The sequence below is a fragment of the Rana temporaria genome, chromosome 1 (assembly GCF_905171775.1).
Source record: "Rana temporaria chromosome 1, aRanTem1.1, whole genome shotgun sequence".
NCBI lineage: Eukaryota > Metazoa > Chordata > Amphibia > Anura > Ranidae > Rana > Rana temporaria.
In genome coordinates, this window is record NC_053489.1 from 25,564,902 (window position 1) to 25,583,384 (window position 18,483).

The window sequence follows — 18,483 nt, forward strand, 5'->3', positions numbered from 1 at the left end:
GGACTTTTTTTCACCATCCTGCTAGCACACCTCTCTAGTGTGATAGCCCTTGGCTGTTTAGGATTGGTTTGCAATGGCGCTCCAGTGTGAAAGGGGTTTTACCTCTATGGAGCGGCGGATGTCAGCGATGACATGTCCGCTGACATCCACCGATATCCGATCCTTGAAATCCAGATGGATGGAGACCCCATTTTCCATCTGTCTGGAGGATTGGATTGAATAAAAATAGACAGGCTGTCCATTATCATCCGATCTCCCCATAGAAGAGAGCAGGACTCTGACAGGTCAGTCTCTGCACAGTGAGCGGAGACGGACCTGTCATCTGCCTGCTCAGCAGGGATCAACATAGCGATCCCCCGATGATCAAAGAGGAGTCCGTCAGGCGGACCGCCCGTGTGAAAAGGCCCTCAAGAGATCAATTTTGTTTTCCCTAAAGAGGCTCTCCCATGACGGTCAGGCATATCATCACTGATCCTTGTCAGCAAGAAACATTGTGTAGCTTTCAAGGTTGGTGGGGAAGCGACACCAATTGTGATAACCGATTACATCCCTTTGCTGAATGTGATGCTGGCGATCTGTCATCAGTCATGGAATTAACTATTTCACATAAAAATGTGCTAAGCAGCTCCTACAGCAAAGTAACTAGTACTCTTTGGGAAACAATACACAAACTCAAATACTGCTTCAAAAAGTGACATAATTTAGCACAGCGCCTTTCATGCACTATACAAATAAAACAGTAACTGGACTCTTAACGGATGCACTTCTGTTCCAATCCTCTAAAAATACTACATTAATGGCAGATCTCAATACTTTAGGTCACTGACCCAAAGTTGGATCAGGAAAAACTCCTGATATACACACACACACTTGTTTCAGGTCAGTGAGCCAAAGCATTGAAGCCACTGGATAAATATAAAATCCAGAGCCCTAGCATGTTTCAAAAGAAAAATTCAGCAAAAGGGACTATATATTTTCTCAGTATTGGTTTACTTTAAAGCGGAATTAAGAACCTAATGAAAAAATACTGAACAGGCAGGTTCTGATTGCAAAAGAGACATGCAAGGTCTCTGCTTCAAAAAAATAAAACTTAGCTGCCTGTTCACAGCAACCTGTATAATGTACACTGAGCTTCTCATGTGTGAAATCACCCCAAGCTGGCCAATTAAGGTGGTCACTGATCGGCGCCCAGGAGGTGCCAAGACCAGCCGGGGACCTTAGAACTTTAAAGCAGAAGCAAGATCGGCGTTAAAGTTCTATGCATCATTCACACACATACATACATAATATATGAATTTATTTTTAGGGGTTTGGAGGGGTGACCTGCCTTGGCAACAGGAGACTTCCTTAGGTTGGCCTTTAGGATGGAAATGCGGGACTTCTCATCAGGTAGTGGAATGTAGATGAGCTGATCCAGACGGCCAGGACGCAGGATGGCGGGGTCAATGATGTCAGGTCTGTTTGTGGCTCCAATGATGAAGACGTTCTTTTTGGTGGACATTCCATCCATCTCAGTCAAGATCTGGTTGATGACTCTGTCAGCAGCTCCACCACCATCACCGACATTCCCACCACGGGCCTTGGCGATGGAGTCCAGTTCATCAAAGAAGAGGACACATGGAGCGGCCTGTCTAGCCTGCAGAAGGAAAAAGCAAAAATGTACTCCTTATAAACAAACTGATGCAGTGCTCAGCAGCCCAGAAACTTCAAGTAATTCCGTTCAAACAAAGGCTCTTACCTTATCAAAGATCTCTCTGACGTTGGCTTCAGATTCTCCAAACCACATGGTGAGCAGCTCAGGGCCCTTGATGGAGATAAAATTGGCCTGGCACTCATTGGCAATGGCCTTGGCTAACAAAGTCTTACCACACCCAGGTGGCCCATAGAAAAGAACACCTTTAGATGGCGTCATGCCGAACTTCAAAAATTTGTCTGGATGCTCCACAGGATACTGAAATCATACAGAACAAAACAAAGGTTATTTTATTTCTATAAATACCCAGCATTTTAAGGGAGGGTATGTAGTACAGTAAAACATATGCTGTCATCGCTTTTTACATTCTTGTCTGCGGTGGGCAAGCAAGGCAGTGGAAGAGTGAAGAGAAAATCAAAAACAAGTCCTGTGTGAGTTTCAGGTCTGCTTTGAGTGAAAACAGACTCCGGACTAAAGACACTCACTCTTCCTTGTTTACACAAAAATAGCTCAGACCCGACAAATGCTGAATCAGGCACTCAGCGCTGCAACATGGGAAAAACAGGAGGAAATCACATGCTCCCCTATACCCAGAAGCACCAGATTGAATTTTTCTCTGCCAGCCAAACAAGGAGGCAAGACAGTAAAACAAAGAACAAATATAAGCAACAAATGAAGGGGGGGGGGTGGCTTTGAAGTGAACCTGCGCTACTTTACACTAAACAGGTAAGTTCACATGATCAACAAATCAAGTTGAGCAAAACAAGACACCCCAGAAAAATGTTTGCCGTCTGATGGGCATGCTTTACAATTCTGGGTTGCACGCACATCTGATTGCAAGGGTATGCTTGGGCATGGATGGGGGTTGCATATCTCCTGTATTCAGCACTATGGGTACAATATCAGAATCACAGGAACCCCATTAACAGTATTTAACAGAAGAGATTTTGTTGGGATTTCTTTAACCAAGCTTAGTCCCATTAGGGCAGCGGTCATCAACCCTGTCCTCAGGGCCCACTAACAGGCCAGGTTTGCAAGATAACAAATACTTCACAGGTGATAATCATTTGCTGCTCAATGATATTGAGTATTCTAGTCTGCATCTCTCCAAGGCAATACATAAAATCTGGCCTGTTAGTGGGCCCTGAGGACAGGGTTGATGACCACTGCGTTAGGGTATAATCTTGATTTAAAAAAAAAAAAATGTTGGAGCATCAAACAGAGAATGCTAAAAGATACAAGAAGATTGATGTTCATCAAATCCAACCTTTCCTAGTTCCCCAACAGGTAAGAAACTTGCGGAGCTTGCTCCATCATAGATACGAGATATGTGTTCTGATAGACTCACCTGTACCAATTCCTGCAGCTCCCTCTTAACATCTTCTAAGCCACCAATATCCTCCCAGGTAACCTGTGGCACCTCCACCACTGTCTCACGCAGTGCTGATGGGTTACTCTGACTAAGTGCCCACTGTAAGGAAGGAACAAAAAAGACGTGTTATCCAGGAGATAATATTGTAAACAGACTGTTCATATGTACACAAGATAAAGGGATACTAAAAAGGCATTTTTTTTTTTTTTTAAATAACAAACAAGTCATACTTACCTGCTCTGTGCAGTGGGTTTGCATAGAGTAGCCCTAATCCTCCTTTTCTCGGATCCCCCGCTGGCACTCCTGGCCCCTCTCTTGCCTAGAACCCCCATAGCAAGCAGCTTGCTATTGGGGCTGACGAGCTGCTGCTGTGTCCATTTACATGCGAGGCGTGGCTCGACTTCGCCTCCACTCTCTCCTCATAGGCTCATTGGCTGCGATTGATACTCGCAGGAGCCAAGGGTTACTACTGCTGCTGCCTCAGCAAATGAGAAGGACCCCCGGGAAAGCAGAGGCTCTTATGCACATCGCTGGATTGGGATCGGGCAAGTTTTGGGGGGGGGGGGGGGTTTACCATGAAGGTAAAAAGCATTGGGCCTTTACAAACACTTTAATCTTGTAACACGAGAGATACCTTTCTGAATTTCAAATGAAAAATATTGTCCGAATCGATAGACAGGTTAGGCAATTTTGTGGACCTTCAAGGACAAATTTTTAAAGGTGTTAATTTTATAAGAGGGGTGTATGCCCCTAGCTAGTCAACGACCAGGAGACAACATTAACCACTTCGTTACCGGGCCTATTTTGGCACTTTTCTCCTTTATGTAAAAATCACAATTTTTTTGCTAGAAAATTAATCAGAACCCCCAAACATTATATATTTTTTAGCAGACACCCTAGGGAATAAAATGGCGGTCATTGCAACTTTTTTTCTCGCATGGTATTTGCGCAATAATTTTTCAAACGCCTTTTTTTTAGGGAAAAAAAACAGTTTCATGAATTAAAAAACAAAACAGTAAAGTTAGCCCAATTTTTTTGTATAATGTGAAAGACGATGTTACGCCGAGTAAATAGATACCTAACATGTCATGCTTTAAAATTGCGCGCACACATGGAATGGCGCCAAATTTCGGTACTTAAAAATCTCCATAGGCAACGCTTTAAATTATTTTACAGGTTACTATTTTTGAGTTACAGAGGAGGTCTAGTGCTAGAATTGTTGCACACGATCTAACGCACGCGATGATACCTCACATGTGGGGGTTTGAACGGTGTTTACATATGTGGGCGGGACTTGCATGCGCGTTCGCTTCTGCACGCGAGCGACTGGGACAGGGGCGTTTTAAATTTTTTTTTTTTTTTTTTACTTCATTTTTTTAATTTTCACACTTTTTTTGCCATTTTTTTTTTTTGATCACTTTTATTCCTATTACAAGGAATGTAAACATCCCTTGTAATAGGAATCAGTGCGACAGGTCCTCTTTATGGAGAGATGTGGGGTCAATAAGACCCCACATCTCTCCTACAGGCTTACAAGCATGAAAATCGGTGAAAAAAAACCCGATGGCACGGGAGAGCCCGGAGAAGCACCGGATGGCGGCGGGAGGGGGACGTCCCCTCCCGCTGCCTAGAAGAACGATCGAGCGGCAGAACCGCCGCTTTGATCATTCTTCTGGTGCACAGAATCGCCAGCTGAAGACGGCGATATCTGAATGATGCCTGCAGCTGCAGGCATCATTCAGATATCACCGCTCGAAGTGGAGGACGTCCTACGGATCTGAAGTGGTTAAAAGACCAATATTGAAAGAAATTAAAGGCATCAAACTTACCCTGAAGTCATCCATAGTGACAGCCAATGAATTCATCACTTCAGCATCTATGGTTTCATCTTCTAAGTCTATGAGGTCCATCTTCTTACGGATGGCCTGGAGAGCGGCTTCAGAGCACAGCGCAGCAAGATCAGCACCGACATGACCATGGGTCTCATTTGCTACCTGAAGAGAGAGGAACAGTGATTACAAAAGTGCACACTCCACACGATCAACAGCAAAATTACGTTTCAGTCAATAGTTAAATCCTCATGCCTTGCAGGTTCCACGCAATCGATTCTGCCCTTTTGTTTCTAAAAATCGCCATATGGACAGCAAAAAACGCAACCCAATAAAAGGCCTGTCCGCAGAAGACGTTTTACGTGCCCTTCTGCTTTGATGTGCATTAAAAAAATCTCTGAACACATGAATGTATTCATACACCTTTAAAAAGGTAACTAAACCCAACATTTTCCAAAAAAAAAAAAAAAAACCTCAAATGTTTAATGAATATAATAAATAGATATATTCTCTATCTATATACCTATCTATCCATCTATCTCAAAATATCCCCATATTTATGTTCCTGCTAGAGAGATGAAGGTGGTGCAATAGCAGCTACCTCAGTATGCATTTGATTTCCCATAGCACAGTAACACAATTATCCACAAATCTGTATAAATGTTTCAAAATCTACTATTGTGTGGACAGCTAAAGAGGGCACAATCCTCAGCAGATAGGAATGTTTAGTTCCCTTTTAAAACGTCTGTGGCCAAAACAGTAAAGAACTATTATATACTAAATCAAACCTGTTCTAGATCCACGTCTTCAGACAGCTTCATGTTTTTGGTGTGTATTTGAAGAATTTCCAGCCTTCCAGTAGCATCAGGAATTCCGATATCAACCTCTCTGTCAAAGCGCCCTAAAGCAGGAAACAAGAACCAATTGTTAATCTTTAAGGTTCCCAAGCAAAGATGGAACATAATAAAGGTGTAGATCGGTTCTGAAGTGAGCTGGATACCCGTGGTTACTCGCAATGTTAGAGTAAATGTCAAGAGGGATAAGGAGTCAGAATTCAACATATAAAGCAAAAAAAAGGATTTTTGTACTCACCGTAAAATCCATTTCTCTGAGTTCATAGACGGACACAGCATCCTTTGACCTTCGGGTTATGTTCTTCCTACCAGGAGATTTTAGGCAGAATTTCCACAGCACTCAAGGTGTTAAAACTTTCCCTCATGCCGCTCCTCCCAGGGGGCGTGGCTCCCCCAGGCATAACCCACACCCTGCTCCAGCAGCTTCAGTTCGTAACAAGCAGTACAAACCAAGGAGGGGTGGGTGCTGTGTCCGTCTATGAACTCAGAGAAATGGATTTTACGGTGAGTACAAAAATCCTTTTTTCTCTTTCGTTCATAGACGGACACAGCATCCTTTGACCTTCGGGACGTCCCCAAGCAGTGTCAAAAAAACGAGGGGTGGGAAAAATAACACAGCAAACAACAGGTTACACCCCAAACAAAACCGGAGTTACTCAACGGAGGAACTCCAACCTTAAACTGCCGCCTGTAACACCCTGCGGCCGAATGAGGCATCAGAAGATGCACTCACATCCACCTTATAAAACTTTGAGAAAGTGTGGACCGACGACCAGGTCGCAGCCTTACACACCTGTAACACAGAGGCTTGGTGTCGGAAAGCCCAGGAGGCTCCAATCGCCCTGGTCGAATGTGCCGTGACCCGAAAGGGAGGCGCCCGCCCCTTCAGGGCGTAGGCCTGAAGCACAACCTGTCGGATCCACCTAGAAATGGTGGCCGACGAGACTGCCAGGCCCTTACTGGGACCGGACACAGACACGAACAGCGAGTCCGACTTCCGGAACGGAGCTGTCGCCGACAAGTAAACTCGAAGGGCCCGAACCACATCTAGAGAATGTAAAACGGCTTCCTTCGGGTTCTTCGGCTGAGGACATAATGATGGAACAACAATGTCCTCGTTAATGTGAAAGGCCGAAACGACCTTCGGAAGAAAAGAAGGTCGCGGGCGCAGCACCGCCTTATCCTGATGGATGACCAAGTAGGGGGCCTTGCAAGACAAGGCCGCCAGTTCAGACACTCGTCTGATAGAGGTAATAGCTACCAGAAAGACCACCTTCTGCGACAAAGTCAGCAAGGGGATCTCCCGAATGTCCTCAAAGGGGGCACGCTGAAGCGCCGAGAGGACCAAGTTCAAGTCCCAAGAAGGTAGCGGAGGGCGCACCGGGGGGGCCACATGCCGGACCCCCTGCACAAACGTGCGAACCAAAGAGTGCGCTGCCACGGGACGCTGAAAATAAACAGCCAGAGCAGAAATCTGACTCTTGATCGTGCTCAAGGCAAGAGCCTGGTCCACTCCCCGCTGTAGGAACAGCAGGATCCGGGACACCACGTAAGTACGGGGGTGCCACTTCATCTCCTCACACATAGAGATGTATGCTTTCCATGTACGATGATAAATTTTTCGAGAAGTGGACTTCCGTGCACGCATCATGGTAGAGATTACCGGACCCGACAGGCCCCGGTCCTTCAGTACCTGGTTCTCAACAGCCACGCCGTTAAAGCCAGTGACCGTAAAGCAGGATGGAAGATCGGGCCCTGAGACAGGAGATCTTCCCTCAGAGGCAGGCGCCAGGGGGCGTCTGCCACCAGACGTACCAGGTCCGCGTACCAAGAGCGACGCGGCCAATCTGGGGCGATCAGGATCGTTGGAATCCCTTCGGCTTCCACCCTGCGCAGCAGGCGGGGTAGGAGCCTTAGAGGAGGGAAGGCGTAAATCAGGTGATATTGACCCCAGGGAGCCACTAACGCGTCTGACGCGTCAGCCCAGGGGTCCCTTGACCTGGCCACAAACCGTGGTACCTTCCGATTGAGACGGGACGCCAGAAGGTCCACGTCTGGAGTGCGACTTAGGAAGTCGGCTTGCCAATTCAGAACTCCCGGAATGTATACCGCTGACAGGGCCGGAACGGACCTTTCGGCCCACCGAAGTATGTGAGCGACCTCCGTCGCCGCTGCCGAGCTCCTTGTGCCGCCCTGATGATTGACGTACGCCACGGCCGTGGCGTTGTCGGACTGGATCCTGACAGGACGGCCCTGCAGCTCCAGGGACCACCTGACAAGGCACAGCTTGATCGCTCGGAGCTCCTGGATATTGATCGGCAGGCGGGACTCCTCCTGAGTCCAGCGCCCCTGGGCTGACTGGGTGCCCCAGACGCCCCCCCAGCCGAAGAGGCTGGCATCCGTCATGACCACTGTCCAGCGGCACGGAAGAAAAGACTTCCCGGACCGAAGCACCGGAGACGTCAGCCACCATGCCAGGGAAGACTTGGCCAGATGGCTCAACCGAATCTGACGATCCAGAGAAGATGGGACCCTGTCCCATCGTGACAGAACCTCCTTCTGTAGTACCCTGGTGTGGAATTGGGCATATGGAACCGCCTCGAAGGAGGCCACCATCAGACCCAGAACCCGCATGCAGAAGCGAAGAGACGACCACTTCTGGGTCGACAACTGTCTCACTGCAGATTGCAGGGTCCGCAGTTTTTCCGATGGGAGGAACACTTTTGCCTCCCCCGAATCCAAAACCAGCCCCAGGTGTTCCAGCCTCTGGGACGGAACCAACACTGATTTTTTGAGATTCAGAAGCCAACCGAACTCCTGCAGAGTCCGACACGTGATGGACACGTCCTCCTCTAACTCTGAGCTTGAAGAAGCTCTCAGGAGAAGGTCGTCCAGGTATCCCACGATAGCGATCCGTCGCTGCCTTAGCAAGGCCAGGATCGGGGCGAGCACCTTGGTGAACACCCGTGGTGCCGACGCCAGCCCGAACGGGAGGGCCACAAATTGATAGTGGTCCTCCCCGATCGCAAAACGCAGATATCTTTGGTGGCTTGTGCAAACGGGGACATGCAGGTATGCGTCCATGATGTCCAAGGACGCCATGAAGTCCCCCTGGTGGAGGGCCGCTATGATAGAACGGACCGACTCCATCCTGAATCGCTGCACCTTGACAAAGGAGTTGAGGGCCTTTAGGTCCAGGACAGGGCGAACCCCTCCCTTCTTGGGAACCACGAACAGATTGGAGTAGAACCCCCGAAACCGTTCCAGCGAGGGAACCGGCACAACCACCCCTCTGTCCAGAAGATCCTGGACAGCCCCGGATAGGGCTAGCCGCCGATCCTGAGGAAGCTGGAGGTTGGATGGAAAAAATCTGTTTGGGGGACAAGAGAGGAACTCTATCTTGTACCCCGAGGCGACCACCTCGCAAACCCAACGGTCGGTCAGAAGAGAGTTCCACCGATCCGCGAAGTCGTGAAGCCGTCCCCCCACCCGAGACCCGGGCGGGGGCAGACCTTCATGCGGAAGCAGGCTTGTCCGCAGGCTTGTTTGGTTTGTTAAACCAGGGGCGCTTACGCCCGGCAGCAGGGGCTTTTGCCCCTTGCGGACCTTTTCCAGCCGCGCTGGGCGCACGAAAAAACCGCTTAGGGGTAGTAAAAGTAGGACCTTGCTTGCGGCGAGGTTCCTTACCCTTCCCCGACTGAGGGAGCAAGGTGCTCTTACCTCCAGTGGCATCCTTAATGATGTCATCTAGGGATGCCCCAAAGAGCCGTCCGCCCTTAAAGGGCAAATCCACCAAGGCCTTTTTCGAGGACTGGTCAGCCGACCAGCACTTCAGCCATATAAGGCGGCGCAGAATCACTGCGTAGACAGAAGCCCTGGAAAGCAAAGGAATCGAATCCATAGCCGCCTCACAGAGAAACTTCTGACCCTGAATCAACTGCTCAGCCAGGTCCCTAGAGGACTCGGAAGCACCCTGGACCTCCAGATCCTGCAGCAGGAGCTTCGCCCTTTCAGTTAGCGTCTGAGCAACCAGGGCGCCGGCCAGAGCCGGCCTTACCGCCGAACCCACCACCGAGAACAGGGAGCGGGCCACGGCCTCCACTCTCCTATCAGCGGGGTCCTTGAAAGCAGGAGCCCCCTCCACAGGCAACGTAGTAGCCTTACTCAGTCTGGACACAGGAGGGTCCACCGACGGAGGAGTGACCCACTTTTTTAAAAAGTCCTCCTCCAGGGGGTAACGGGTAGCAAAGCTTTTAGGAACAGTAAAAGCCTTTTGCGGTGTATCCCATTCCTTATACAACAAATTGTCCAAATAAGGAACACAGGGGAATACCTTAGCGGTACGCGGTGGTTTGCGGAATCCAAAAGGGACTGACACCGCTGGTGTCTCCGCCACATCCTCTAAATGAAGAGTCTCACGTACCGCAGTAATAAGAGCTCCAACAAATTCCTTGTCAGCAGACTCCGCAGCAGAGTCATCCTCGCTGTCCATGTGGGTTAAGCCCGCATCCTCTGACATGACAGAACCAGAAGCAGCAACAGCGTTATCAGATTCTGCGTCAGAGATATCCCCAGAAACAGCCTCTGGGGGGGGGCGCTTTTTACCCCCCAACCGAGCACTGGCAGCTTCAAACCTGGTGAGAAAAGACTCCAGGACAGCCGACACCGATTCAACAGATGTGGCAGGGGGAGGGGCGCTAAGGGTTAATTCCGGCATTGTGAGGAATGAGGGGCCTGATTCAGGCTCCATATTGCAGCTGCCGTGTCACCCCCACTGCCAATGGCAGGAAAAAAGTCCCCCACAGGTCACCTCCCGGCCGCTAGAGCACAGTCTGGGGCCCCCCGAGACTCACCACCCCCCTGGTACAGCGCGGTCTGTGAAGGACAAGTGTGTGCTGAGGAGAAGCTGCAGCGCTGCGTCTGTCCCCTCAGATGATTCGCGGTCTTTTTTCCCCGCCGAAACGGCCACTAGAGGCCGAACTAGTGCTGAAAACGGCGCCGGCCACAAGAAAATGGCCGCCGAATAATACAAGCGCGGCTCCGGCAAAATGGCCGCCGTTGCGCAGTTTTAAAAAGACAGTGTACCCAAAAATGACAGTACACCAAAACAGCACACAGCACACATAAAAATGCCCAGAATGTCCACCACAGTCCCCTGCAGTGACACAGAACAGCCCCAGCCATACCCGAGTGAAAAAAATATGAGCCCCAGGAAAAAAAACCCCTGCACAGCCGTCACCCAAAGGGGGAAGGAGGGAGAGGAATAAGGGAGAGAGGAAAGCAGGGGAAAACCCTCAGTCGACCTCCCAAGGGAAAACATTCCAGCCAGACCACTTACCTGAGTAAGGGGCCACTACTTACCTGTCCTGCGACTACCCGGCTGGAGGTATCCCAGACAGAACCAACGTCCGCGAACGGCATGGCTGTCAGCCAGACACACTGTGACAAGGCCATAGAGACCGGTCATATGTGTGCCCTAGAACCGAAGTTCCCCGGCCGCCCCTGGAGCAAAGGGGCCTATCGTGGACGTCCCAAAGCGGAGCTGAGGGCCGGCACACGCTCGAAGGCCGAACCTGGGGGGACTACAAGGGTCGAGGACCCAGCCTGTCACCCAGTCGGCTGTTGATAGAAGAATCGCAGGATTCAAAAATAAAAATAGAATAAAAAAGCGAGGAAAAAACTCGCAAAATGCAAAAAAATTTGCAAGAAAAAACTCCAGAGTCCAGGACTCCAGAGAGAGCCTGACTCTCCTGACGGTTAGGCAGAAACAAACTGAAGCTGCTGGAGCAGGGTGTGGGTTATGCCTGGGGGAGCCACGCCCCCTGGGAGGAGCGGCATGAGGGAAAGTTTTAACACCTTGAGTGCTGTGGAAATTCTGCCTAAAATCTCCTGGTAGGAAGAACATAACCCGAAGGTCAAAGGATGCTGTGTCCGTCTATGAACGAAAGAGAAAGGGGCCCTAGCCTTGTTATGTTAGGTTCTAGGATGACAGATGTCCCACATAATATCAAATTCATCTTTATAGACTCTCATCGCATGCCGACCAGCTCACGTACATTTACTACGGCAGGTTGGCTCTCCTGCGCGAACCGACGTACCTGTACGTTGGTCTGTGCAAGGAGAATAGTGGGCACAAGCACGTGCCGATGCGGGTCCCACGGATTGTGTCTGCTGGCAACCTGAGATTGCGGTATACAGAGGCAGAATGGGGCACTGCCTATGTAAACTAGGCAATTCCCCATTCTGCCTAATGACATGTCAGAGATCTTCTGTTCCTAGTGATCGGGAACATCGATCTGTCATGCCCCAGTGAGCCCATTCCCCCTACAGTTGGAACACACCCAGGGAACACACTAAAACCCCTTGTTCATCCCCTAGTGTTAACCCCCTTCCATGCCAGTGCCATTTTTACAGCGCTGATCAATTAATGTTACTGTTCCCCAAAAAGTGTAATTTGATGTCAGATTTGTCCACAATGTTGCAGTCCCGCCAAAAATCCCAAAGCGCCTAGTAAAAAAAAAAAAAAAAAAAAAGTCCCTAAATCCCATAGTTTATAGCTGTGATAACTTTTGCGCAAACCAATATATTACGCCTATTGTAATTTTTTTTTTTTTTTACAAAAAAATACATATTAGCAAAATTAAAAATAAAAAAATAAGTTTTTCTTAAAAATTGTGATCACAGAGGTGATCAAACACCAAAAGAAATCCATTTGTAGGGAGAAAAAGAAAAAAAGTCAATTTTGTTTGGGTACAGAGCCGCACGCCCATGCAATCATCAGTTAAAGCAAATTAGTGCCGTATCGCAAAGAAATGGTCCAGTCATTAAGGGGGCAAATCCTTCCGGGCGGAATTGGTTAAAACAACACAGTCTGAGTGTCAAAGCTCTTGAACCATTACTTAAGTATATATAACCTTCCTAGTGAAGGGGTAAGATGTTCTCTTTTGACCAATTATCACTAGATAAATGAACTCACCGAAACGTCGAAGTGCTGGATCAATGCTGTTGGGTCGGTTGGTGGCAGCCATGACAATGACATGTGCTCTTTGTTTTAAACCATCCATAAGGGTTAGCAGCTGAGACACAATACGACGCTCCACCTCTCCATGGGTCTGCAAAGTGAGAAAAATTCATTATAGTGCATGTTTCATGTAAATACATATGAAGATAAAAACAAAATGTTAATTATGGAAATTAATTATTTTTTGAAATATGGTATTAGGCCCCTTTCACACAGGCGGACAAGTACGTCCGCTTTTTCATCCATCCGTGTGTGGATGAAAAAGGGACATACATTGGTCCCTATGAGATTGCGGGTGTCAGCAGATGAACTTCCTCTGACACCCGATCTCGCCTGCTTCTGCATTCCTCCAATTCTGCAGACGGAGGAAAACCCTATTTTTCCTTCCGTCTGCAAATCGGATGAACACGGACAGACAGTCCGTGTTGATCCGATCCCCCCATAGGGGAGAGCGGAGAAAAAAAGGATTTTTGTACTCACCGTAAAATCCATTTCTCTGAGTTCATAGACGGACACAGCCTTCATTGACCTTAGGGTTATGCTTCTTCCTACCAGGAGATTTAGGCAGAATTCTACAGCACTTAAGGTGTTAAAAACTTTCCTTCATGCTGCTCCTCCCAGGGGGCGTGGCTCCCCCAGGCATAACCCACACCCTGCTTTAGCAGCCTCAGTTCGTAACAAGCAGTACAAACAAAGGAGGGGTGGGTGCTGTGTCCGTCTATGAACTCAGAGAAATGGATTTTACGGTGAGTACAAAAATCCTTTTTTCTCTTTCGTTCATAGACGGACACAGCCTTCATTGACCTTAGGGACGTCCCCAAGCAGTGTCAAAAAAATTCGAGGGGTGGGAAAAATAACACAGCAAAAACAGGTTACACCCCAAACAAAAACCGGAGTTACTCAACGGAGGAACTCCAACCTTAAACTGCCTGTAACACCCTGCGGCCAATGGAGGCATCCGAAGATGCACTCACATCCACCATATAAAACTTTGAAAAAGCGTGGACCGACGACCAGGTCGCAGCCTTACACACCAGTAACACAGAGGCTTGGTGTCGGAAAGCCCAAGAGGCCCCGATCGCCCTGGTCGAATGCGCCATGACCCGAAAGGGGGGCGCCCGCCCTTCAGGGCATAGGCCTGAAGCACAATCCGTCGGATCCACCTGGAAATGGTGGCCGACGAAACTGCCAGGCCCTTACTGGGACCGGACACAGACACGAACAGCGAGTCCGACATCCGGAACGGAGCTGTCGCCGACAAGTAAACTCGAAGGGCCCGAACCACATCCAAAGAATGTAAAGTGGCCTCCTTCGGGTTCTTCGGCTGAGGACACAAGGATGGAAGAACAATGTCCACATCCAAGTGAAAAGCCGAAATGACCTTAGGGAGAAAAACGGCTGCGGCCGCAGCACCACCTCATCCTTACGGATGACCAAGCAGGGAGCCTTGCAAGACAAGGCCACCAGAACAGACAGACACCCGTCTGATCGAGGCAATTGCTACCAGAAATAAAATCACCTTTTGTGACAATAAAACAAAAAACCTCCCGAATGTCCTCAAAGGGAGCATCCCGAAGCACTGAAAGGACTAAATTCAAGTCCCATGGGGGTAATGGAGGGCGCACCGGAGGGGCCACCTGCCAGACCCCCTGACCCAACGCACGCACCCAGGAGTGCTATGCCAAGGGTCGCTGCAAGTAAAAAACAGCCAGAGCAGAAATCTGGCTCCTAACCGTACGTAAGGCGAGAGCCTGAACCACTCCCTGCTGCAAAGACAGCAGAATCCTGTACACAACGCATGTACGAGAGTGCCAGTTCATCTCCCCACACACAGAGAAGTAGGCCTTCCATGTATGAGGAAAAAACCTACGTGAGGTAGACCTCCGTGCAGGCAGCACGGTAGAGACCACCGAGCCCAATAGGCCTCGGTCCTTAAGCCCCTGGCTCTCAACAGCCACGCCGCTAAGGCCGGTGGCTGTGAAACAGGGTGGAAGATTGGACCCTGTAACAGAAAATCAATTCCCAGGGGAAGACGCTAGGGGGCGTCTGCCAGCAGACGCACCTGGTCCGCGTACCAGAAGCGACGCGGCCAATCTGGGGCAATCAGGACCGATAGAATCCCTACAGCTTCTACTCTGCGCAGCAGGCGAGGAAGAAGCTTCCGAGGAGGGAAGGTGTAAAGTAGGCGACAGCGACCCCAAGGAGCCACCAACGCGCCTGACGCGTCCGCCCACGGTCCTTAAACCTGGCCACGAACCGTGGCACCTACCGATATAGAGACGGGACGCTAGAAGGTCCACGTCCGGAGTGCCCCACTTTCGGCACAGACCCCGAAACACCTGCGGGTGGAGAGACCACTCTCCTTGGCCCAGTGCAGTGCGACTTAGGTAGTCGGCTAGCCAATTCCGTATTCCCGGAATCTACCCGGCCGATAGAGCCGGAACGGACCCTTCGGCCCACCGAAAGGATGCGCGCGACCCCCGTCGCTGCAACAGAACTCCGTGTGCCTCCCTGATGATCAACCTACGCCACGGACGTGGTGTTATCGGACAGGATCCTGACCGGTCGGCCCTGTAGATCCAGGGACCACCTGGTAAGGCAAAGCTTGATTGCTCGGAGCTCCAGAACGTTGATCAGTAGGCAGGACTCCACCTGAGTCCAGTGCCCCTGGGCTGACTGGGTGCCCCAAGCGCCCCTCCCCAACCGGAGAGGCTGGCATCCGTCGTGACCACTGTCCAGTGGCCTGCAGAAAAATTACTTTCCGGCCCGAAGCACCGGAAACGCCAGCCACCATACCAGGGGAGACATGATCAGATGACTCAACTGAATCTGGTAATCCAGAGATGACGGAAGCTAGTCCCATCGTGACAGCAGTTCCCTCCGTAGTACCCTGGCGTGGAATTGGGCATACGGAACCGCCTCGAAAGAGGCTACCAACTGACCCAGAACCTTCCTGCAGAATCGCAGAGATGACCGCTTCTGGGTCGGCAACTGCTGCACAGCAGATAGCAGAGTCTGAAGTTTTTCCGCTAGGAGAAAAACACTCCCGCCCCGGAGGAATCCAGGACCAGTCTCAGGTATCCCTGAGACGGAATCAACCCTGATTTCAGGACAATCCAGAAACCAGCCGAACACTCTGAGAGCCTGACACGTGATAGACACGGCTCCACCAATGCAGAGCTCGAAGAAGCTCATAGGAGAATGTCGTCCAGACATCCCATGATAACAAACCCCCGCTGTCACAGCCGGGCCAGTATCGGTACGAGCACCTTGGCGAAAACCCGCCGAATGGGAAGGACACCATTGAAAATGGTCCCCCCCGACCGCAAAGCACAGAATCTCTGGTGGTTTGAGGATATGCAGGTACACGTTCATGACATCCAAGGATGCCAGAAAAACCTGACAAAACAAAACGAGGGACTTGAGGCCCAGGATCGACCGGGCCCCATCCTCCATGGGGACACAAACAGAATGGAGTAAAACCCCGAGACCGTTCCAACGAGGGAACTGGCACAATCACTCCCCTGACCAGAAGATCCTGGACAGCCCCTGACGGAGTCAACCGGCGAACCGGAGGAGGCCAGAAGCCGGAGGGAAAAAACCTGTTTGGCAGACAAGAGAGAAACTCAATCTTGTACCCCAAGGAAAACACTTCGCAATGCGAAGCCAGTCTCCCACCCGAGACACGGGCGGGAGCAGACCTTCAGGCGGAAGCAGGTATGTCCGCAGACTTGTTAGGCATGCGGTATCCGGTGCGCTGCTACCCCGCAGCGGGGATTCAAGCACCATGTAGACCTACCCCCACCGCACAGGGCGAGCGAAAAAACGCTCGGAGGTAGGCAAGGAGGGTCCTTGCACAGGGCGAGGTCCCTAGCCCTTCCCAAACCGTGGGAACAGCATGCGCTTACCACCTGTGGCATCCTCAATGATGCCAGTCAGGGAAGACCCAAAAGGACCGTTCACCCTTAACGGTGATCACCAAGGCCACCTTAGAGGTCCTTCTTCCAGCTCCTGCAGCAGGAGCTTCGCCCTTTTAGTCGGGGCCTGCCAGGGCCCCGGCCAGAGCCGGCCTCACCGCCAAACCCACCACCGTGAATAGGGAGCGGGCCACGGCCTCCACTCTCCTATCAGCGGGATCCTGAAATGCAGGAGCCCCTTCCACAGGCAATGTGGTGGCCTTGCGCAGTCTGGACACAGGGGGGTCCACTGGCGGAGGAGAGACCTACTTTTTTTTTTTTTTTTTTTTTAAAGCCCCCCTCAAGGGGGTAACGGGTTGCAAAGTTTTTTGTCAAACTTTTTGCGGTGCATCCCATTCCTTGTATAACATAGTCCAAATAAGGAACACAAGGAAACACTTCAGCGATGCGTGGTAGTGTGCTGGTACTGACACGGAGGTGTCTCCGCCACATCCTCAATTTTTAGAGCCTCACGCACCGCAGAAACAAGAGCTCCAACAAATTCTTGCCAGCAACTGACTGCAGCAGAGTCATCCTCACTGTCCATAAGGGTTAAAACCCGCAGCCTCTGACATAACAGAACCAGAAAAAAACAGCGATTCTGTGTCATCCCCAGAAGCAGGCTTCAGGGAGGGGGCGCTTTTTTACCCCCCATCCGGGCACTAGCTGCTTCAAACCTGGCAAGAAACCCAGGACAGCCAACATAACAGATGTGGCAGGGGGAGGGGCATTAAGGGTTAACTCAGGCATAGCTTGAGTTCCATAGTGTCAGCGCTGAGTCACCCACCCTGCAAGGCAGGACAAAAAAACCCCACTGGTCACCTCCTTGCTGCTATTGCAGAGCATGGGGGGCCCCCGGTATTCACCACCCCACCCAGCTGCAGAGGGAGCTGAAAAACCTCAGGTGTGCTCTGATGTGCTGACTGTGATGTGTATTCACCTCATGGAAGATTCACAGCACTAAAACTGTAACAGCACTAAAACTGACCAGAGGCTGTGCCGAGTCATCTCAGGGAAGAATCACATCGTTACCAAGGAGATTTCCAAGACGGCCGCTGTCTGAGGTAAAAATTACCTCATAGAACACAGCAGCACTGACTGCTTTGTTACCTCAGAAAAGAATCACAGCGTTACCAAGGAGATTTCCAAGACGGCCGCTGTCTGAGGTAAAAATTACCTCATAGAACACAGCAGCACTGACTGCTTTGTCTGTTACCTCAGAAAAGAATCACAGCGTTACCAAGGAGATTTCCAAGACGGCCGCTGTCTGAGGTAAAAATTACCTCATAGAACACAGCAGCACTGACTGCTTTGTTACCTCAGAAAAGAATCACAGCGTTACCAAGGAGATTTCCAAGACGGCCGCTGTCTGAGGTAAAAATTACCTCATAGAACACAGCAGCACACAGCAGCACCCCCCAGAGTAACAACACAGTCCCCCTAACAACACACGGGCCCCGGTGGTAACAAAGAAAACCCAGGAGGCCCCCCTTCACAGCCACTACCCAGTCAGGGGAAGGAGGGAGAGGAAGGGGAGAGAGGAAAGCAGGGCGGACCCTCAGTCGACCTCCCCAGGGAAACCACCAGCCAGACCACTTACCTGAGTAAGGGGCCACTACTTACCTGTCCTGCGACTACCCGGCTGGAGGTATCCCAGACAGAACCAACGTCCGTAAACGGCATGGCTGTCGGCCAGACACACTGTGACAAGGCCATAGAGACCGGTCATATGTGCGCCCTAGAACCAAAGTCCCCCGG

The 18,483-nt window shown here is 50.4% G+C and overlaps 1 protein-coding gene across 1 annotated transcript in view; it reads right to left on the minus strand.

The window, feature by feature from the left end:
- The window catches only part of LOC120925562 (valosin containing protein), a 68,492-nt gene that overhangs the window by 8,625 nt on the left and 41,384 nt on the right, over positions 1–18,483 (minus strand). The window contains exons 9-14 of the mRNA XM_040336031.1: positions 12,725–12,860; positions 5,683–5,795; positions 4,895–5,059; positions 3,042–3,164; positions 1,739–1,951; positions 1,328–1,636 (exon numbers count right to left, since the gene is read on the minus strand). Coding sequence (XP_040191965.1) covers positions 1,328–1,636; positions 1,739–1,951; positions 3,042–3,164; positions 4,895–5,059; positions 5,683–5,795; positions 12,725–12,860 — 1,059 coding nt within the window. The remainder of the gene's footprint in view (positions 1–1,327; positions 1,637–1,738; positions 1,952–3,041; positions 3,165–4,894; positions 5,060–5,682; positions 5,796–12,724; positions 12,861–18,483) is intronic.